Source organism: Danio rerio, chromosome 7 (assembly GCF_049306965.1).
Source record: "Danio rerio strain Tuebingen ecotype United States chromosome 7, GRCz12tu, whole genome shotgun sequence".
NCBI classification, from domain to species: Eukaryota; Metazoa; Chordata; class Actinopteri; order Cypriniformes; family Danionidae; genus Danio; species Danio rerio.
The window spans coordinates 29,253,829-29,276,500 of NC_133182.1; the positions used below are offsets into that span (position 1 = coordinate 29,253,829).

At 38.1% G+C, this 22,672-nt stretch overlaps 1 protein-coding gene across 10 annotated transcripts in view; it reads right to left on the reverse strand.

Annotated features, from left to right (window-relative positions):
* herc1 (HECT and RLD domain containing E3 ubiquitin protein ligase family member 1) overlaps positions 1-22,672 on the reverse strand; it is an 86,861-nt gene that overhangs the window by 23,620 nt on the left and 40,569 nt on the right. For 2 of the 10 annotated variants that reach the window (XM_073908533.1, XM_021477834.2), the window contains exons 35-53: positions 21,416-21,655; positions 21,203-21,286; positions 18,436-18,965; positions 16,254-17,035; positions 14,870-15,065; positions 14,621-14,781; positions 11,732-11,848; positions 11,435-11,642; positions 10,778-10,893; positions 9,584-9,792; positions 7,290-7,558; positions 7,148-7,200; positions 5,200-5,400; positions 4,920-5,094; positions 3,016-3,283; positions 2,722-2,935; positions 2,143-2,405; positions 594-721; positions 376-512 (exon numbers count right to left, since the gene is read on the reverse strand). In XM_073908533.1, the coding sequence (XP_073764634.1) occupies positions 376-512; positions 594-721; positions 2,143-2,405; positions 2,722-2,935; positions 3,016-3,283; positions 4,920-5,094; positions 5,200-5,400; positions 7,148-7,200; positions 7,290-7,558; positions 9,584-9,792; positions 10,778-10,893; positions 11,435-11,642; positions 11,732-11,848; positions 14,621-14,781; positions 14,870-15,065; positions 16,254-17,035; positions 18,436-18,965; positions 21,203-21,286; positions 21,416-21,655 (4,351 nt within the window). Of the gene's footprint in view, positions 1-375; positions 513-593; positions 722-2,142; positions 2,406-2,721; positions 2,936-3,015; positions 3,284-4,919; positions 5,095-5,199; positions 5,401-7,147; positions 7,201-7,289; positions 7,559-9,562; positions 9,793-10,777; positions 10,894-11,434; positions 11,643-11,731; positions 11,849-14,620; positions 14,782-14,869; positions 15,066-16,253; positions 17,036-18,435; positions 18,966-21,202; positions 21,287-21,415; positions 21,656-22,672 lie in introns of all 10 variants that reach the window. The other 8 variants (XM_021477836.2, XM_021477833.2, XM_073908537.1 and 5 more) reach the window with 7 other exon arrangements.

Here is a 22,672-nt window from a genome sequence, read left to right on the forward strand (position 1 = left end):
TGTTTATATTCTTGGCAACCAGCATACACTATCGATCAAGCTTCCAAGTTTGATGCATTTTTTTAAAGAACTTTATACTTGTATTTATCAAGGACACAATAAATTAATTTGGTTCAAAAATGTTTATATTTTCTAGACAGCACAGTGGCTTTCAACATCACAGATAAGATGCCAAAACAACATTTTACAATGAGTTCTTGAAGGAATCATGTGACACTAAAGTCTGAGATTATATTTTAAGAATAATAAAGCAAAGAAACTACATTAATTATTGTAATAATATGTCTCATCAAATAAAAGTGTCATTGTATACACAAGAGATTTAACATCTTCTGAAAAGTAATTTACATGATGGGCTGATGATTGGTGACTCACCATTGACTTGCCAAATGTTCACAATTTTTTCCATTGCAGCAGCCAAGTACTTTCCACTCACACTCCAAGCCACAGGAGCCAAACTCGGGTCTCCTGGTGAGCCCAGATTACTCATACAGTCCTCTGAAGAGTCATCTCTAAACACAAACACAGAAGACCAATGTAAACATTTGGACAACAGGGAAAAAAAAAATGAAAAGAAAGAGAGGAGAACTCACGTTTTGTTAAAGACACACGTCTGCTGCAGAGTGTACTGGCTTTTGGTCACGTTCCAAACGCGAACAGTACCATCGTTCCCACTGGTTGCCAGAAGGCCTTTTTTACTACACCACCCACATGTGATCACCTGCAAGACACAAAATGATCAGACATGAAACACCATCTAGTGCTGTTCAGACCCTCCAGGATTTCGAGATCACTGAACTTAACGCAAAATTACAAACAATCTCTTTGGCCAGACAGGTCACTGTTCAAATTCCCAGCACACCAAAAAGCGCCATCTGCATTGTTTTACATAAAAAAAAACATTATAGTATTCACAAATATAATGTGCTCGTCCAGTGTGCAAAGAATTGAGTTGGCAATACAGACTACTCTTACAATATGTGATCCATGTCATGTGACACTATCACAACACACGATTTAAGCCTGAACTAGGCTACATGAGTTGTATCAATTGCTAAATTTCTATACATTGTATATACACTCACCGGCCACTTTATTAGGTACTAGTATCAGGTTGGACCCCCTTTTGCCTCCAGAACTGCCTTAATCCTTCATGGCATAGATTCAACAAGGTACTAGAAATACTCATCAGAGATTTTCTCCTCAGAAATCAAGACTCATCAGACCAAGCAACGTTTTTTTAACCATCTATTGCCCAATTTTAGTGAGCCTGTGCAAATTGTTTGTCTCAGTTTCCTTTTCTTAGCTGAGACGCGTGGCACCTGGTGTGGTCTTTTGCTGCTGTAGCCCATCCGCCTCAAGGTTGGACATGTTTTGCGTCCAGCAATGCTATTCTGCATACCTCGGTCTGGCCATTCTCCTCTGACCTCTGGCATCAACAAGGCATTTGTGCCCACAAAACTGCCGCTCACTGGATGTTTTCTCTTTTTTAGACCATTCTCTGTAAACCCTAGACTTGGTTGTGTCTACACATGCCTAAATGCATTAATTTGCTGCCATGTGATTGGCTGACTAGAAATTTGCGCTATCAAGCAGTTGTATAGGTGTACCTAATAAAGTGGCCAGTGAGTGTATATAACTGTCATAAGCATAGCTCTCTCTTTATCTCTCAAACACGCAGTCACACACACACACACACACACGCACGCACGCACGCGCACGCACGCACGCACGCACACGCACGCACGCACACGCACGCACGCACGCACGCACGCACGCACGCACGCACGCACGCACGCACGCACGCACACACACACATAAGTGTTGAAATAGCCATCATACAACACTGACAACTTAAATTTTCTCAAACAATTAGATTATTTTCTTAAACATGATTCAGCATAAGGAGCAAACTCTGGTTTCTCTCAGTGTTTCCTGCAGATTAATTACCCAGATATATGGTTCTAGAGGTCAAAGTAATAATATGAAATTAAAATATGTAAATTTGTGTCTATTTTCACAGCAAAACAATAAACATCTCAAAAGTAGACACAATTTGGCATAAACTCGCCACAAAATCAAACATTTTAGTGAAATCCTGGAGGGTCTGATGCTGTAAATGCAACACTGATAAAACCCTACCCTGCTCTGGTGGGCCTCGAGTCTGAAAGTGGACCACTTCCGCAGGTCTCCGGCAACGTCTGCAAAGGTCTGCGGGTGGTTCTGGTTGTCTCGGTCGTGAGCTGCCAGTGTGCGCACCAGCTGCTGTGCGGCCCATTGGCGGTGCTGTGATGAGAGGCGGGAAGAGAGGCAACACGCCGCCAGCGCATTTGCCAGCTCCAATGGGCCTACAGCAAGGGCACAGGAGAGGTGGGCATAGAGAGGCGAAATTAACCCTGCGACGGCTGAGCAGAACAAAGCCAGGCCACGAGCGAGAGACACATACACAAGTGCACACACGCACACAAACACACACAGAGAATGAGAAAAAACAAAAACAAATGGGAGAAATTAAAATGGCGGTGACTGGCGGCAAAGGCTGTGGTTTTCGGGTATTGACACAACAAAGCTTCATCTAACAAGCCTTCTGCTGCCAAAACAAACAAATCATATATCAGATTTATGAGAATTAATCCAACAAAGCAAAATAACAGCAACAACAACAAAAAATTAAATAATGTTGCAGACATGAGCCAAGCGTTTGGCTGGATGTTAACTAACCTCTCTTTTCCAGCTCAGCTTTTTCATATCCATGTCGAAGCCTGGCACCTTTATCAGCCAACAGGGCCACCAGTGCCTGGGTCACCACAAAATTGGGTGATGTCACCAGCTTATTTTCTTCCGCTACTCCCCTAAGAAAACTGGGCAGGAACTTCCTCTGAATTGGATCATCTACTGTGGTCAGATTCATCCCAGTGGCAGCTGAAATCAGATTCTAAAGAAATAGACAACACAAATATTAAATGTTTTTTTCTTTCCTCAGTTTAATCGATGTTTAAGAGAGCATCTGGTTACCTGAGTGCACAGCTGGACCAAGAGTTTGGCAGCACTGGGGCTGTTTGATGCCAGGCAGCCGACGGCGGTACTGAGGTATGCCAAACATGAGATGGGTTTGGTCGGTTTGTTAGCACCTCGTGGGCGCTCAGAGGAGCCAGGGCCTAAAGCAAGGCCTGTGGACAGTCCAGCTCGACCTGCAGCTGCTAAACACATCAGACGCACCAGTGTTCTGATGTCAGTCAAGCCCAGAGACTCCAGTCCTGCAGCCAGACTGCAACTAGACCCACTGAAAAAAGAGAAATGAGTTAAAAGAGACTCTACACTGATTGGTAAACCCTATTTTTGAAAGTCTTTTGAAATAACCAATCAAATTAAAATTGTAAAAACTACTATTGAAAAATATTATTACCTTTTAAAATTATACATAACTTTAAAGCATAATTACATAATTGTAATATTTTTATAAAATTTAATAATAATAATAATAATAATAATAATTTATTCCAAGAATGACAAAGCAAAGAGCTGTAGCAATAATTTACTCATCTTTACTGTCTGTTTTAATCAGTTTAATGTGTGCAGAATTACGATACACTCAATTACTGACTAAACCCATGATACAATATTAGCGCAATATCTAGGGGAATCTTTTCTTATTTATTATTGTTTTTTTGTGGCCATTGATTAAAATGCTAAATCTGAAATGAACTTCAGGTCGTAGACTTCAATACCTTTGTGACCTTTTTGGATATAAATAAAATTTAAAAAAAGGGATCAGAATTTTAAGTAAAAAAAAAAAAAAAGGTTCATCTGCAATTTGAACATAAACTAAAATCTTATTTTGTAGGTCTGACATGGCATCAGGGTGATTGAATGAAAACAGTATTTTTGGGTGGGAATTATACCTTATTAATGGAGTTTTATGTAAAGCTAAGTTTTGTATAAAAGTAACTCAATATAGGTTAAATATCAAATAAACATCGAATAATGATTATATCAGTGATATAGGTTATCACATCTTCATATTGCAATACATCTTGATTTAAAAATGCATTGTTCCACCAGTAGTCCAGTTTTAATAAAAGTTACAAAATTATCACTGACTTCAACCTTATGAACAGCAGGCATGTATAAAAAAAAAAAAAAAAAAATATATATATATATATATATATATATATATATATATATATATATATATATATATATAATACTTTTAAATAATTATAAAATATATTCTCATAAACTTGTAATATAATCGAAATTTATGACATTTTTAGGTATTAAGTTTGAGGTGCTAGGCTGTAGCACTAAATTAATAAAAACAAAGACAGATGACTTGCAAAGAATAACAACAAATGTTTGCCCTGGCTTCATTTATAATGTATATAGAGTGCACGTGATCGTGACATGCAAATGTGAGCACGGAAAAAGTGCACAGCCGCACACGCATTCAAAGCTGTGTTTAGACTCTCAGCGGTGAATATTAAAACACACTGAACTGAACTAATCTAAACTGAACTGAACTTAAATTTTGAAAACTTCAGCTCTGAGAACTGTGTAGCTGCTTTGACACAATCTACATTGTAAAAGCGCTATAAAAATAAAGATGAATTGAATTGAAAGCGATTTCATAGTCTTGCATTTTGTCAGCAGCTTTGTCACATTATAGGACTACACAATCTCATTATGTTAAATACACAGTAACCTAGGTAGGTCTAAGTTACATCCCTGAAAGATGACAATGATGTCAATGGGCACATACCACCCCCTTAAAAAAAAAAAAAAAAAAAACCTTAAGATTTACGCAAATTACAGGGTTTGTATTTATTTAATATCCGTTTTTATATGGAAAAATCACATCCCAGGAATAGTAGGTGTGTGTATTTTATATAAAAAAACACCTATGTCAAAAAAATACTAACCTAACAGACAGCAAAGACAGCGCTCTCATGACCATTGTTCTGGCCAACAGAACCTGTGCGGCCGCAGTGACTCTCTTCAGAGCCACCAGACGATCAGCAGACGTCTGCAGACCTGCTGCCTGCTCCCCCAATGACAAGCGGCCTGAGGAGCTCTTATCCACTGAGCTCTGGCAACCTGCAGACAAAGCATTCATTTTCTTACACGTACATTTTTATATAGCACAAACCAATGACAAGCAGACTCTGAAGCACCACAGTTGCCCTAGAGTTGTTATTGTACCTATCTGCAAGAGAGTCTCCTCCATACTGTTGGTGGCAGTGATCATTGCAACAGAAGCTCCGAGAGGGTCAGTGTCAGAAAAATGGACAGCCTCAGGGACGGGTCGGCGTTCACTAAGACCCAGCGGAGCAGACAGCAGCTCAAACTCCTCTTCACCTGTCAGGCGCTCTGCATCGTCCACATCCAACATATCCCAGTCCTCTGCAGGACAAAACCACATGGACGTGAATTAACATGTATTTTTCATTGATCTCATCACAAATGGTCACCTGAGATAGATTTCCATCTCAACCTGGTAATAACATGGATATATATATATACATGTCTCTTGACCCTGATTCTTTTAACAAGTATACATGTAGACACTTTTAAAGAGGACCTATTTATCACTTTAAATTCCAATGAGATCGTGCTCCCAGCCATCTTTTTAAAAGAAGGCGAATCTACTGATACCTATCAGGGTTCAACGCTAAGGATATTTTCAACTGGCCCGATTGGACCAGTGGTTCAGATTGTTACTTGCCCTGCCAAAATTTTCACTGGCCCCACCAAAAAATAAAATAAAAAATAGCTAATTCTTAGCCACATATTTTTAATAATGTGTCAAAAGTAATGCCTGTGAATCTAGAATTTATGTATTTTAAAAACACAAAAATATTTAGCGGTAAAATACAGCAGTATGGAAAATGTGCAGGTATTTTATTGCAAAACAAAAGGTGGCTGACTTAAAAGTGACAGAAAACTGCAAAACATCACTTTTCATAGTGTTGTACCCATGTAAATATCTGTTTCCACAACGTTAGAAACAGACGTTTTCTTTTAACCAGATAATTTGATGTTGCCGTCTTTTCACTGTACTGGTTTTTACCAGGTTGTGGAAAAAATAACGTGCTCACAACATCTAATCAGATAAAAGGAACCAAAAAGCAATATGGTGTTTACGATTTCATAGAAAAGGTAACATTCAACAGACTTAAAAGCACAAATTGTTCCTAGATTCTAAGATTGCATAAATGCACGCAATTGACAAATATTCGCAGGCAAATTTAAATTTTGTGACAAGGCAGCACTGGCCTGATCAGGCCAGTAACAATTTCCTCTACTGTCCTGAACATCCCTCACGCTGGCCCCGAGCCAACGAGCGGTCCTTATTGTTGAGCCCTGCCTATGCATCAGCATAGCTGCAGATTCAACATAGGGCTAACGTAATATCTGTACAAAAAACTGAATATATCAAAAACAGTGGCTCAGAAGAAGGTAATAAATGGAGACTAGGGTGTTCATTTGTGCATCATAAAAGTCTAAAAATAATTATAAAGCCTTTTCGTCACTAACACTGTCTTCAGCAGGTAAGAAAAAATATGCTTTTTTTGATTTAAGATTAGTAGGAAACATGGAGTAAAAACTATGACACCTTTAACATTTTAGTTGATTCCATGCTGGACTAGTGTCTTAGTAAATAACTTTAAACAATAAGTAAATTTAGTAAATAACTTAATTGTGCCACAGTGGCACTAGAGTTGTTATTGTACCTATATGCAAGAAGGTCTCTCCTCCATGCTGTTGGTGGCAGTGATCATTGCAAAAGTGTACAAACGGAAAGGGGGCAGTATATGATGCAATAATCGTTTTATCACGATTAATACTTTTTCATAATCTTTAGAAGCCAAAATCGAAATCAAAACCGAATTTTCGAATTTTTGAAACCGAATGCACAGTCCTATCAATAGAAGTGACTCAGAAGAAAGTAATCAAGAGACAACGGTGTTTGTTTGTGCAACATAAAATCCTAAAAATATTTAAGCCTCTTAGTCACTGACATCGTTTTTGGCAGAGAAGAAAAAAATTTATCAAGGATTAATGGACTAAAAACATTATGTTTACAGACAAATCAAACTGCATTATTAACACAAATCATCAATATTAAACTAAACTATGACTTCAATACCTTCATAAACACTGTCTTGCTTTCCCAACAAGTCTGGGGCTTGACCTTTATACCTGAAAAGCAAGATCATAGAAATAAAACATCAGATACTACATGTGTGAATTAAGCTACCACAGCACATGCGGGCCAATAAGTTTCTTGCCTTTCAGGCATCGGTCCTTTGATCTTGCTCTTCATGTTGAGGTATTTTTCTCTACAGCTGCCGCAGAGCAGGTAATAGGGATTCCCGCTACCACACTCCCCTCCGAACCAGCCATCCACATAGGAGCCATTGCTGCGATAACCCTGCCGGTTAGCACTGCGACCGCAGCCTGGGTGACTTTTCTTCATGTGCTGGTTGAAGCTGGACACGCTGACCCCGCATAACTCACATACGACCACCTCATCGCGGTCCTCTGACTCGCACACATGCTAACACACAATCAGAAGAGACACAAATGCGGTCAGATACAGAGTAATGTGTGCAAATATTTTTTTTTAAACAAGCCAGAGGAACATGGATCAGGGCTGAAGCATCCTGCATCTGCTGCTTGTGTAGTGAGTCAGCGAAACATGCACCAGTGTTAGTGAGCAGAAGAGTTTTCACTACAAACAAACTCCTTATCTATTCATGAGTAGGCCCACCTGGAATCTGTGCACGCAGAATTCCGCAGATTTTCAGACCATCATTAATTCTGTTTATTTACTTGAGTAAATGTGTGTAAATCTATATTTATTCAGTTTTTTAATTAATTTCAGTAATATTATTGACTAATGTGAAAATGTTCATCTGATTTATGTAAAATGCAGTGTTTACAGTATTATTTCTTTTACTAGATATATTATATGAAAAACTTGCTTTATTTACCAAATAAAGTGAATGTAATTGGATTTGCATTTTAAACATTAAATAAAAGTTAAAAAGATATTATTTTTTTTAATATATATCAAGGTTTTAGTTATGATACTCCCAAAATAGTTCCGCAGATTTTTACTAAAATTCTTAGCAGAAATAACTAAAAACGTCCGCAGATTCCGTCTGGCCCTAGTCATGAGTTATCTCTAGCCAAAAAAATTCTTAGTGAGCTTGTTTTAGGAATAAATACTACAAGCTTAGACTGTGTATTTGACCTGCAAGTTTAGCTTAATTACAATCAGCTTTATGTTTTTAAGACATTATTTTAGCTGTAATAACTTGTTTTCAGTTTGTCCACTGAAAAAAAAAAAAAAAAAAACGCTCAATCACATTTGTACTTGTTCTTTAGTGATGAAATACATTACGTTATGTTTTGCTGAAGTAAGCTTCGGTATTCTGAAGCAACAAGTAACAAATTTACATTGTTACTACTTTCAAATCTTAATTTAAATACAACATTGAGAACAATATGCATGCATGTGTGATCTTGTTTAATTCATAAATTAATCTAGTTTTAAAATTATTTGGCTCAGTTTAAGAGAATATATAATGACAATTCTTAAATTAAAATAAATTCTCCTGTTAGTACCTCTAGTTTTCAGACGTTTTCACACAAAATATGAAAAGCAAATTGTTTAAATAAGCTAGTTGTAAGATAATTGGACTAAATACGCTGCTTGAAATGAGTTTATAATACTTTATGCCACAGCCATATCACCCTCCAGCTCAAGACCAGTTACTCACTGAAGCCAAGCAGGGCTGAGCCTGGTTAGTCCCTGGATGGGAGACCACATGGGAAAACTAGGTTGCTGTTGAAAGTGGTGTTAGTGAGGTCAGCAGGGGGCGCTCAACCTGTAGTCTTTGTGAGTCCTAATGCCCCAGTAAAGTGAAAGGGACACTACACTGTCAGTGAGCACTGTCTTTCGAATGAGACGTTAAACTGAGGTCCTGACTCTCTGTGGTCATTAAAAATCCCATGGCCCTTCTTGTAAAGAGTAGGAGAGTAACCCCAGTGTCCTGGTCAAATTCCCTCCATCGGCCCTTACCCATCATGGACTGCACTGAATTGGCTGTATTACTTTCTTTCCACTCCAGCAGTAGCTGGTGTGTGGTGAGCGCGCTGACACTGTTGTCCTGTAGCTGCTGTCGCATCATTCAATGTAGTGATTTAGTGATTATGATAATGATTGTGAAGCCCTTTGGGTGTACGGCCATACACTATATAAATAGACACTCCATTACTTATTTACATAATTTACTTTCTTTACTAAAGCCTAGGTAAGTTTTCTTGTTTAAAGAAATCTAACCAAGTATAATCTTGACTTGTTTCAAGGCTGTACTTTTCATTAATTTCTTGTATTTAAATGGTTATTTTTTGCAGAGTATAAGTTTGTTTGTGTCCAGTGTGAGAACACAAGTGAGAAAATAGTGTGGACAGAATGTGTAGGAGTGTGTACAGCCGTGCAGGGGTTAAAGGTGAGTAGTAAAGCAGCTGCAGCCCAGGCTGCTGTCACACACACCCATGTTGGCCAGTCCAATACCTCCGGGATCCACATTCCCAGAATGTCGGAGTCAGATGCCAGCTCCTGGGTGAACATTGCCTCCATGGCTTCCTGATCCAATTCCAGCTCCAACTCCTCGTCCAGATTGAAGTCATAGAGTGCTCCGAGAGGCCCAGACTCCTGCTGTAGACCAGAGCCTTCTCGACGTGCTTGAGTTCGATGGGCCTGCACTGAGCGGTACAGTCCGGCTATAAAATAAAATCAAATTAGGATTTAGCATGTGTGGACTTTTTTGTTGTGTTGTAATAACAAATATGGCTGAATGCTATCAAATAATATTTGCCTGTTGTCTTGAAATTGAGAATGTCTTCACAGACTCAAGTTATTTATGAAGTTTACTAAGTATTTGAAGTTATTCATTAAGTCACTAGTTCAGCATGGAATCGACTAAAACTGTTGAAGGTGCCATCCAGTTCATTGATTGAATTTGTTAAATTGTTCTCTAATTTCTACACAGTAGGTTTGGGAAAGTTTTATATGGTCATTTATTATCACAAGAATTAGCCTATTTGGAACCATTGTTAACAGTTTAAAAATAAGGCATCTTTAAGAAAGTTTTTATGCTGGTATTTTTTTCTTTAGTTAATCAAATTTATGTTTATAATAAATAATTTGAATCAATAAAATATTTTTTTTTATATTTTATTTTGGTTTTAATAGTCAGTTTTTGACAAGCAAATATAATTTGCATTTAAGTATCATGATTTTGGTTTAATCGCATCCAAAATAAAAGTAAGCTTTGACATAAAAAAAAACACAGTACAGCTTTGACATAAAAAAAAACCACAGTACACACACACACACACACACACACACACACACACACACATATGCATTTATTTAAGAAAATATTTTTTGTAATTAGATATAAAATATATATATGTAAATAATCGACATTATACATACATTTAAATATCTATGCAAAAAGTACATAATAAATATATGTAATACACACATATCTAAAGTCAAAAAAACTTTTATTTTGGATGCGTTAATCTTTGCCCAGCACTATGTTTTTTCTCTTCGAAACAAAATTAATTTTAAGAAATAATCAGTATTGATCATCTAAAATAAGCTGAACCAGCAAACCAAAATGCAAAGGGCTTCATTGTGACAGATTAGCTGATTGGTTTGCTAGTTGACAACACAGTTTTGCAGATCTGTAGATTGTACCTGCTCGAGCTAGCAAAGTGCGTGCAGCAAGGTCAAAGCGGTGTTTCCGGCTGGCCGCAGAGCGTCCTCTGGGAGTGGGCCCGGCAGAGGCTGAATCCTGATCGAGACCTTCAGGACTGCAGGCAGAGAGGGATTACAAAAGGATACATGGGAATAAAAAATACAAATTACAAGTGTCTGAGTCTGATATTAAAAGGCACAGTATGCAGGTTTCACTGCTAGAGGGCTCGTAATCACAGCAAACAAAGGGGTAGATGATGATGCTGTGAGTGTAGAATCAAGAGAGTTGTTCATTACATCCTATGAAACTCCTGCAGAAATCATACTCATGGATGAGCTAATGTGTTTAAACCTTATTATCTAAGTAATTTGAAGCAGAGTAAGGCTGAAAGCTGATACTGCTGAAGCAATTTTATTACGTCACAGTCTTGATTACATTTGGAAGAAACAGTGCTGTTTTATCAAGATGTTCTTGGTATTTCCCTGCTTTCTATAAAACTAAACCAGAAATAGAGGGTGTATTGAAGGTCATTAGCATGATGTAATATTTTAGGCAATAATGATATTGTAAGTACATTAGTCAGCAAAATTAATAACACTAGTAGTTCTTGGATATTTTAAATGTGTCTTTAATCTGAAGAATATTAAGATGTCTACCTCTCACTGAATCCCTCCTCCATCTCTGTGGCGTCAGCATTAGGTATGTCTCCAGGAGAGCGCAGGAAACTCCTCTCTGTGCTTTTCCCCCCTCCGGCTGCCCCGGAGCAGGGGTCTGAGGCCTCTTCGGAGTCCGCTGTGCCCGGGTGATCGATCATCCACATGGCAAGAACAGTAATGTTCTGAGCATCTGCCTCGCCTCGTGCACCTGCAGATCAACACAAGAACAATACTCTCAATATCTGATGACATGAGAAGAAAGAAGAAAGCATGAGATTTCTGTTCGAGTCTGTGTACCTGTTGCTTCTAAAGCCTTCATGATCTGTCTGAGGGAGAATCCCATTTCTAGCAGAGGCACCGCGATGGCAGGAGGAGGTGGAGATGTGGAGAGACGACTGCTGGGGTCTGATAAAGCTTGAAGTAAATAACCATATAATCAGATATAAAATACAGCACTGAATATATGGACATAGCTACATACAGTAGAAAGGTTAAAAAAAAGCTTGCATCTCCAACTAAATGCTTTTTTTAACATTGATGATTGTAAAAGTAGGACAATTTGTGAAAAAAAAAAAAAAAATTCGACTAAGAATTTAGTCTGCCTCGACCCAACTTCCACTCAAAATTGTGTGTCGATGCTCATTTCTCAAAAGGGCTGTATTATGATAGAGATAAGTCAACAGTCTGCGGTCTCTGCATTTTTTGAGATGATCACATCTTGAGCAAATGGTTAATTTAAAAGCAATTGACAAAGGACACAGAGAACAATCTCATAAAAATAAGTTGTCGAAACAGCATTAACATACATCAACAGACAGCCAATGAGCAACTTCTTTTACATTTAAAGGCAGTAAATCAAAACTGTATAATAGGTTTGAGTTTTTCATTTTGACAATGCTGACTCCAGGGTATTATCGTGTACTTTGAGACTGCTATGCAGAATAAACATCCTTATAAAGATCTACGTTCTCATCATTTTTTCTTACAATACTCTACGAGTTTGTGTTAAAACTAATGATCATATTCTCCAGTGAGATTCAAGAATGATCCAAAGAGCATCTTGAACTTAAACAAAAGCATGATATACAATACTGGTCAATTGTTAAAAGTTATATATTAGGTAAATTATAAAAACATGTTTTTAAAAGCCTTTATGATCACCAAGGCTGCATTTATTTAAAATTCATTATTTGTTCTGGTCACACTTTATTTTGATGGTCTGTTTCTTGAATTTAAGTTGCATTGCATCTACACGCCAACTAATTCTCATTAGATTATATGTAGACTGATAGGTTGGGTTTAGGGTTAGTGTAAGCTGACATGTACTTGCAAAGTTTCTTATAGCTAGCTAAATGTCTGTTGAATGTCTGTATCAACAAATATTAAGCAGACAGTCTACTAATACTCAAGTGGACCATCAAAATAAAGTGTTAGCTTTTTTTTTAATAAATGTTGAAAAATGTCATTTTATAATTCACTGTATTTATTTGTTCAAAATACAGTAAAAGCAGAAATATGTATGCAATTTACAATTGCTCACTTTATTTTAACATATGTTTTAGAAACATAATTTATTTTAATGTTGCACAACCCTTCAAAAGTGATGATAATATGCTGAGCTGGTGCTCAGTTATGAATATTTGTGCACAATTTTTAAATGGAGATATTAATGTAGAAAAGAAATGCTGCTTGATATTTTTGTCAGTACATTTGTAGGGATTTTAATACGTCATCCAGAGAGTAGCATTTATGTGAACTTTAATTACTTTGAACTTTATTTACTCCACAAATGTAGTACATCACAATTTCCACCAAAATATTAAGCGGCATAAAACACTGATTTCAGTACCAAATGAAGACTAGAGTAACGATGCGTAATAGGGATGCAACGGTTCTCTGTAAAAAAAAAAAACACAAAAAGTATTGTCCCATCGTCCTCACACGGTTCAGTGCGCCCTGTGATCCGCGGTTCAAAATCTGCAATATTAATATTGGGTTGTTAATAAAAACAACTGCTACAAAGCAGTTCAGCCTGTGTATGCTTCTGATTACCTTTCACGAGCATTGCACGTGCGAAGACCTGTCTAATCACCTATTAGTATGTAAATCAGTTGTTGACATCACGTGTCCTCGTGTGTGTGTGTGTGGAGTTTCTGTGGGTTTCAGTATGTCCAGTGAAGGCGATACAGCGCAAATGCGCAGATAAGGCTAAATCCCAGCGCATTGCCGTCAGTGTTTCAACAGACACAAAAACATAACGAATGCCATTTTTTTGTTGTTGTTGCGAAGACAGCCTAGATCAGCTGTCACTAACAGCTAAATCGAGGTCCGTGTCCAGACCCAGAAGCATCCCTTACGGACGCGGACATACAGCAGGTCTTTTACTTCAGTCCTGCTTCATTTGGGTGTTCTTCTCCACCCAATCACTCCCGCTATTTACTCTGTTTACCCGCTGTCTGCTAAGAACAATTTTCTTCTCAATGTACTGTTCCTGCTGAATTAAGAGAAGAGCTGAACGCTCTCTCTCTCTGTTTAAGTTTCATTCACTACGATGGTGCTGATAAGTGAGACGGAGCTCTCTGGAATCATAATAAAATCATATAGAAATCATAAACAGAAATGCATTGTTGCCATGGTAATGCAAGCATAATGTAAACAGAAGTAACCAATACTTTAAAAGTGCTCAATTATTAAGATGTGTTGACATAATTATTATCTGCATAATTAAGATTGTTGAGTTGAGGTGTAAAATAGAAAAAGGGGAAATTGAAGCTTTCTCTTTATTTTCTAAGCAATTTAGTTGAACATCCAATTTACAAAATGCCCTACTTTTAATTAATGCGAGAAGATGCAAATCCTGAGTCATATGTGTGAAGCTGTTGCATTGTCAAGTGTTTGTTAACCAATAAATGTTTATTGTTCTTTGAATTGTTCTGTAGGCATTTTTTTCTAAGCGTAGCACAAACCGTACCATATCGAAACCATGACCCCAAAACAGTGATACATATTGAATACATACCGTTGCACCCCTAATGCAGAACATAAACTTTTTCACAAGAATAAAACACATTTTACTGCACAACCCAAACTCACAGTGTACATCAATTAAATTACATAAAGATCAGCCATTTGTTTGGGCCCAATTGTATTCTGAAGCAAAAATCTTTATAGTATGTGTATTTGTACCTGTTCTGCTAGTGGTCCGAGCAGGCTGGGACTCGGGTGATGTGAGGCTTTGTCTCCGACCATGTTCATCTGAAGGCGAGGTGGGCAGTGATGAGACAGGAGGTGTCTGAGCTCTACGTGCAGGCAGCAGGGTGGTGGTTGGGTAGCTGGAGAACATCTGCCTGCTCAGACACAAACATGCAGATCAATCAAGATGCACCCACAATAAATGATTCAGTGTTCGCACGCTCAAAAAGCATATGTGTGTACCTGAGCAGGCTGAGGGGCATCACTCCAGGAGATTCAGAAGCTGGGGCGGTCTCTGCATCGGTAACAGGTGTAGTTGCGGTGGTGGTGTCCTCCAGCGAGGAGCTCATGAAAGAAGTGCTGCTGGAGGCTGAAGGAGAGGTGGTGACTGGAGTCTGAAACTGCTGCTCTCCCTCTAACTCCTCACACTCTGTGTCCACTAAAACAAAACACACATTTTCACATAGTTTCACACAATTGTCACATCATTACATATTTCTCAAATTTAAAGATGTGATGTGACTTTAATTAAAAAAAAATATATGGTTTTATTAGTTTCTGTACTTGGTGTTAAATATTTTTAACATAAATGCTATTTATGCTATTTCTTTTGCAGAAATCTTTTAATCAACCTCAGTCCTGATCAAAACTACTAAATTGTTTGGAACATTACAGAGTTTTAACTCTTTAATTGCCAAATACACAAATGATGTCACTGATTTGGTGAAAAACACACACAAAATGACATTTTCAATATAAAAAGTAATTGTTGACTAGATTTGATTTTTTAACCTTTTATTACAGTCTTGGACATGTGAACGATTAGTAACAACATTGACTTAGGTGCATTGGGGGATTTTAATTTTTTTCTTCCTAATTAACTGTTGGTGGCTGTTTTTGCACCATTGACTTCCATTATAAATCACATTTGATGGTGAATAAATACACAAACTTTGTTTTTGTTTACTCCATGTAGTTCTGAGATGCATATTTTGATTTTCTCAGACACATCAAGGTAAGTGTTCAAAGGTCATTCTCACACTCACAGACACAAATACACACACTTGAATTTGCTGTTATACTTCATATAAAATCCAAAACTAAGCTTTTTTTGCACAGGCCAATCTAAATGGTTAATGGTGCCAAGTGAGGATCAACAGTAAAAATAACAAATTTAAACTCTTCCCAATAGAGAAAACCACCAACTGTCAAAAATGCATGATTATATGGTGTCATGGTTTTGCAGTCATAAAAATGTGATTATTACGGAAATCAATGGGGCAAAAACAGCCAACAGTAAATTTGATTAAAATTAATTTAAAATTAAACAATAAAATAATCAAAAACAATGCATTAAAGGCTGTTGCTTCACCTGTCCAAGACTGTGATAAAAGGTGAAAAAAATCAATATTTTATATTTTAAAAAATTTTTATTTTACCAAATCAGCAGCATAATTTATGAATTTTTTATTTTGCTGCCATCAATTTTTATTAAAAATAAAAATAGAATATTAATAGAAATAGATAAGTTGTTTAAAATTTTAAAAACTTTTCACAATGATTTTTACTGTATTTTTATGACATATATTTGGTTTATGTGTATCTGATTACTTCATCCTTTAAGTACCTGGTTTGGAACTCTGTCCTTCCTGTTCCTCAAGCAGGCTATTGACCACCAGTTTATAGATCATGGCCTGCGCCCGCTCCAGGTCTGCCAGCCCGAGTGCTCTTTTAATAGGCGACCTCATCACTGCCCGCTTTACCATGTGTCTCATCAGAAACTGCAGAGCCGATCTCAACTCAGCCTCCTCCTGGCACACGCTCACCCCAGGGCTGGCACAGTCTGCGTTATGGCCACTGTCCGGCGTCACTTTTGGGATCAGTAGCAGCTCTGCGTATTTGCTGCAGCTCAAGAGCACACTGAGAGTCTTCATTGCTCCCAGATACAGATAGGACAGCTGAACTGCATGCACCTCTGCCTGCGCAACAGCTTCCTGTGAGCTTCCACGAGATCCTACCATCTCCTGCAGTCTGCGCCGTCCCTCCGCTGGAGTCTGTTGAGTGGCATCTTGGGTATAAGCAGCCAGCTCACTTTCGGAGCGAGAGTTAGGGGGCGCACGAGCTCGAACCTCATCTAAGCTGTGGGATACACGCAGGTCTCCCGTACCCTCTTTCGGTTTGCCGCGCGGCTCAATCTCTCGCTCCTCCTGTTGTTCATGCCGGTGTCTTCGCTCATGGCGGCGACTTGAGGCCGATTTGGTGCCATCGTCCTGAAGGCTGGCGAGAGCAGTGAGGTCCAGCAGAAGAGCTGCGGTGAGGCCTCGGAAACGGGAAACGTCGAAGGGAAGAGGCTCAATTGGCTCCAAGTTGTATAACGGCGTGTCACTGGGCGACCAAAAAGTGGGGAAGCTTCAATGAAAAAGAATGACAAACCAAACACACAGAGAGAGAAAGAGACAGAGAGAGAGAAAGTGAGGGAGCAGGGAGGAGGGCCAGGGATCATGCAACATCATGGCACTAATGCAAAGGGAACACGTCAATGGAATGGTTAGGGAGGAAAGAAAAGCCTATAAATAGAGAAGGGATGTGCGAGACTAGTCCACTAAGCAATACAGTTATTGAAAATACTTGAAGTTTATGTTTTGCTTTACATTTTTACAAAGGCTGCATTCATGTTAATGTCATTTGCAAGTTTTTGTAGTCATTTGACTACAATCTGTGTTACACCTTTGTACTTATCACGCAAGAAAATGTATTCTTTTGCTGAGGTCCTTTCCTAATGTTCCTTCAGGCAATATGTGGTTGAATTAGCCATTTTCTTTCCCTTGAAAATCTTACTTATGATTTGCATCAGTAATCTGACGACTTCTGTCATATCTGGAATCTTCTGTGGGAGTTTTTGGAGAAAGTGTATTGAAAAACTGAATTTTCAGATGTTTTTTTTTGTTTGTTTAATTCACCCTTCACAAAAGACTCAAATTACTAGCTGATGGATGAATGTATAAAAGACAATGTTTTCTTGTATATGATGACCTGAGACACTTTGATGACTTTTATGATTGCAAATTTTAAAATAAATGTTTATAAAAAATGTTTCAAGTGCATAGCTGGAGTATTATGTAGGTTATGTCAAACTAGCGTATAAAAATTTAAGGCATAATGTGATTGGTCGGCTTGCTATCAGTGACAAGTACAGGCGGGGTTGAGAGCCGCGGGAGAAAATCGAGGTCTGTGTCCCGAAGGTTTAACAAGTTTTGAGTCCTAATGAAGAACTCAAAATAGATTTGCATTTTCTGTGTATTTATTAACATATTGTTGTGTATTTACTTCATGATTAAAGTTGCTTAACGCTGACTGGTTCGTGTGCAAGTTTGAGCTATTTCTACAGTAGAAACGTCCAACCAATTTCAAGCTAACTCAAAAGATCTATATAAAAAAACTCAAAAAAAAAAACATATAAAACCCACTCCCTACTAGTGTTTTGAAAGTATTTCTGCTGCACAGAAGGAATCCAGAAGTATTAACAGCATGGGCTACATTTAAGATATGTGGAATTGTGTCAAGAGATCACTCCACACAGAAGTATAAATCAGACTTTATACTATTCTAATAACCCCCATTAGGAATAGATTTGACAAAATTTCCATTTAAACATAAGTTAACCTAGTCATGGTGCACATCCCATAAAGAGACCAAAGAGAGTAGAAAGAAAAGTAAAGACCTCTGGGTACTAGTAATGAGTAATAGGCTCGCAATAAAATCACAATCAACAGATCAATTAAGCTAACAAACAGACCCCCATCTCTCACCTGATGGTGATCTCGGCCTCATCCCACTGCACCTTAGCTGAAGTGCTCCCCTCCTTCACCACACCCAGCAGAGTGGCGTGTCTCCCCGTCTGCTTGTGCACACACCGTCCCCCCATCCTCAACCCACCATCTACACCCCCAATCACCGCCAACACCGGCCACACCTGGTGGCACAGCGTCCGCAGGTGCGCCTCCGGCAGCTCCGCTGCTGCGTGCCGTCCGCTCCTTCCTCTCTCCTCCTCCCGCTCCTCCTCCTTTTCATCCTGCTCTTCACGGCTCTGTGCCGAGCGGCTCTTGCGCAGTCTGGTGGAACCTGCAGGAGGAGCTCCATCTCGCAGACAGGATCGGATCTGCTGCAGCCGCTGGAGTATGCTGTGGTTGATGGTTTGCGTCCAGCGCTCAGAGCGGTGTAAGATGCGGATCAGCTGGGTCGTGGCCTCTGCGAGGACAGTGGCCACTGGGCTGCAGATCGGGTCGCCGGGTAAGAGGTCACGGGGTGTGCCTCTCATCTGCATGTCACAGATTTTTACCTGCAAGGTGAGAGTGGGTGATTTCTTTGTTGAAACTGTATTGACAATGTAAAATTTGACAAATAGTGTACATTTTCTGTTGCTTGAGCTGTTATGACAGTGTTGAGTCACTTTCTACAAAGGAAATCATATGTTAATTGTAAATATGTGAAGAGTTTAATATATAACAAGTATACAAGCAGTTCAAAATAATAGCTAAAATGTATAACTTAAGCAAATCCCAGTCTGATGCTATTGCTTTTTGTTTCCTCCTAGCCAGGAGGATAATTCTGTATAAATGAAAAGACTCCTCACCTCCAACATATAAACACTGGGTTAAAGATGTTATGTACTGTATAACATACACTACCTGACAAAAGTCTGGTCGCCTATCCAAGTTCTAGGAACAACAAATAATAACTTGACTTCTAGTTGATCATTTGGTATCAGTAGTGGCTTATATGAAAGGCAAAGGCCTCTAGATTACGCTCATTTAACCAAAACTAAATCGTACCCTGTGTTGATTTTTAATTATTTCATTAGGACAGTAAAGTCTGACTTTGCTTAGACAAAAGTCTTGCCACTTAATAGAAATAACGTACTGTATAGCATATAAAGTCATGGTGCAGTGGAAAAAGAATGAATATTGTGTCTGACTCCCATGAGCTTGGAGGACTGCATCCATACATCTCTGCAATGACTCAAATAACTTACTAATAAAGTCATCTGGAATGACAAAAAAAGCCTTTTTGCAGGACTCCCAGAGTTTATCAAGATTCTTAGGATTCATCTTTAATGCCTCCTCTATTTTACCCCAGACATGCTCAATAATGTTCATGCCTGGGAACTGGGCTGGCCAATCCAGCAGCACCTTGACCTTCTTTGCTTTCAGGAACTTTGATGTGAAGGCTGAAGTATGAGAAGGAGCGCTATCCTGATGAAGAATTTGCAGGAAACTTGGTCTTCAGGCTCTTGATAAGCACTTTGGTCTGTGGTTGAATTTGTGGCATGCTGTCATGTCAAGATACTTTTCAAATAAAGGCTGGGTGTGCTGGGGTTCTTCTTTTACACACATGGGAAGGTGATAATTGCAGTATTTGTCAAAGGTGAAGCTCTAATTTGTAATTGGGTAAATCCTTTAGAGATGCGACAAGACTTTCGTCATTGCAAAGTCAGATCTTTCTGTCTTAATTAAATAATTAAAAATCAAGGCATGATTATATTTCATTTCGATAAAAGGAGCGTAAATGAGGCCTTTGCCTTTCATATAAGCTACTTCTGATTCCAAATGATCAACTAGAAGTCAAGTTATTGTTTGCTGTTCCTAAAATTTGGATACACGACAGGAATTTTGTCAGGTAGTCTATAATTAGAAAAACCTAGATATTTTATGAACACTTTACTAACTTTAGAGGAGAACACTCTTTCTTTCTTTCTTTCTTTCTTTCTTTCTTTCTTTCTTTCTTTCTTTCTTTCTTTCTTTCTTGTCTGACTGTTGCTTGGGGTTTGTTTGATTGTCTACTCAAAGTTTTGTTTTTCAGCTTTGTTTACAAAATTCAAAAATAAAGAAAAAATGCTTGCAAAATGAAAGACCGTTATAAAGCAATGCATATAGAGCATGTATAACGTTTTTTACTTACAAACGATTGCTATAAAACATTTTTTTAGAGAAAGCATTCAAAAAAGCTTCTAACTAACTAAAGAAATACTCATTTATATATATATATATATATATATATATATATATATATATATATATATATATATATATATATATATATATAATCCAGATTGACGTTAACAGCAGAAAATAAAAAGATACACACTACATTGAAAAGAGACGTATCTTCATTGGTTGCACAGCACAAATAATGGTGTTCAAAGGTATGTGCATGTACGTGAAAATTTAAATACAAAAGCAACACATTTTCTTAAACCAGAATTCATGCAAATATCATTGGAAATTTTCTTGTTTGTAATGCCCATTTCTAGGATAAAAAACAGAGCCTAGATCAGGGGTGTCCAACCCTGTTCCTGGAGATCTACCTTCCTGCAGACTTTAATTACCAAGTGCTTCTTCAGATCCTACTTTGTTGATTTAGCTGTGTTCGATCAGGTTTTAAGCTAAACTCTGGAAAAAGGTAGATCTCCAGGAACAGGGTTAAGCACCCCTGGCTTAGACTGACATTCAACCATTAATCTGAACAGATCAGCATTATTTTGGCAATAAAGTGTAAATCAACATCTCTATATTTTACCTTCTCTCCTGGGTTGCTGCTGTAGAACATGACACAAGGGTAAAGCTCTGTAGCATCAACATCCTCAAAGGCCAGTTTGGGCTCCTGCCAGATAAAGCCACATGTTTAAGCACATAGATATATGTGTACACAATGAGTCTGAGAGAATGAGATAAATGGGTATTACAGCTCAGCTTTTGACATGTGAAATGGTGAAATGCTTAAAGACTGCACCTCTCCGTTCTTGCCAAACGACACGGTCCGGGCCTCCATGTCCAGCACACAGGTGATGTAGTCACCCTGTGTGTAGCTGGACAGTGTGAGGGTCTGCTCTCCGTTATGGTAGAGGTTGCCGCTGTATGCTCTGTAGAGCCACATGTCTGCAGTTGTGCGGTGGTTAAAATCATGGACAGGCCACCGTGAAACACCCACGCATGTGCCCTCATTTCCACGATTCTCCTTTACAATGTAAAACTGAAAACAAACAATAACACTTGTACTGTATACTCTCACATAATGACTAAATATATACATTGTGACAGAATATGCATGTGGTCATTACTTTTGTTTCTATCAGCAATGATGCATTAAATTAACAGAATTGCATGATGTTGTTATAGATGTCAAACAAATGCTGTTCTTTAACTTCCTGTCCACTGAAGTAATGACAAATGCAGAAAAATCTCACTTTGATATTACAAATATTTAATATTCAACATAAAAAAAAATCCTGCTTAAACTGTACTTTTTTTGTAATCAGGCAAATGCAGCATTGGGAATACATCTTTTAAAAACACTTAAAGGGATAACTAACAGAAAAATACTAGGAATTTACCCACTTTCAACTTTTTTCTATTGAACTAAAATAAGATATTATAAAGAATTTTGGAAACTGCTTGCAATTGACAAGCGTAGTAGAGAAAAACACCATAGAAGTCAATGGCTGCTGCTTTTAAAGCTTAGGACAGTATAGCTTCTTTTATGTTTGGAACAACGGAGGGCTAGTAAATATTGACTGAATTTTACTTTTGGGTGAACCAACCCTTTGAAAATCGAACAGGCCCCAAACCTTTAAACCAGAGATGCCTAAACTAGGGCCCACAGGCCAATGTTGGCCCATGGTAACCTTTAATTTGGCCTAACGTCCCATCTGAAGAGAGAATAAGAATGTTGGGAAGGGTTAAAGTGAATTCCTTTGACAGAGATTGCAATTTCTAACTTAATGCAACCTATTTGGTTTGTTTTATGGCTGAACTACAAAAAAGCCAACTGAATTACATGTTTGTAAATAAATCAGATTTTTTTTTAAACACAAAAATGCTGTCACTCGATGGATAGAGGACAACCCAGAAAACATTGACGAGCAAATCAAGGCCAAAAGCAGGAGCAGCTTGACTAGAGCAACTCCATTCTGTTATAAATGAGATTTTTTTTTTAACTGTAATAAGTCAATTTTAAAATGAAACTATAAACTGCATTAGTTAATATAAA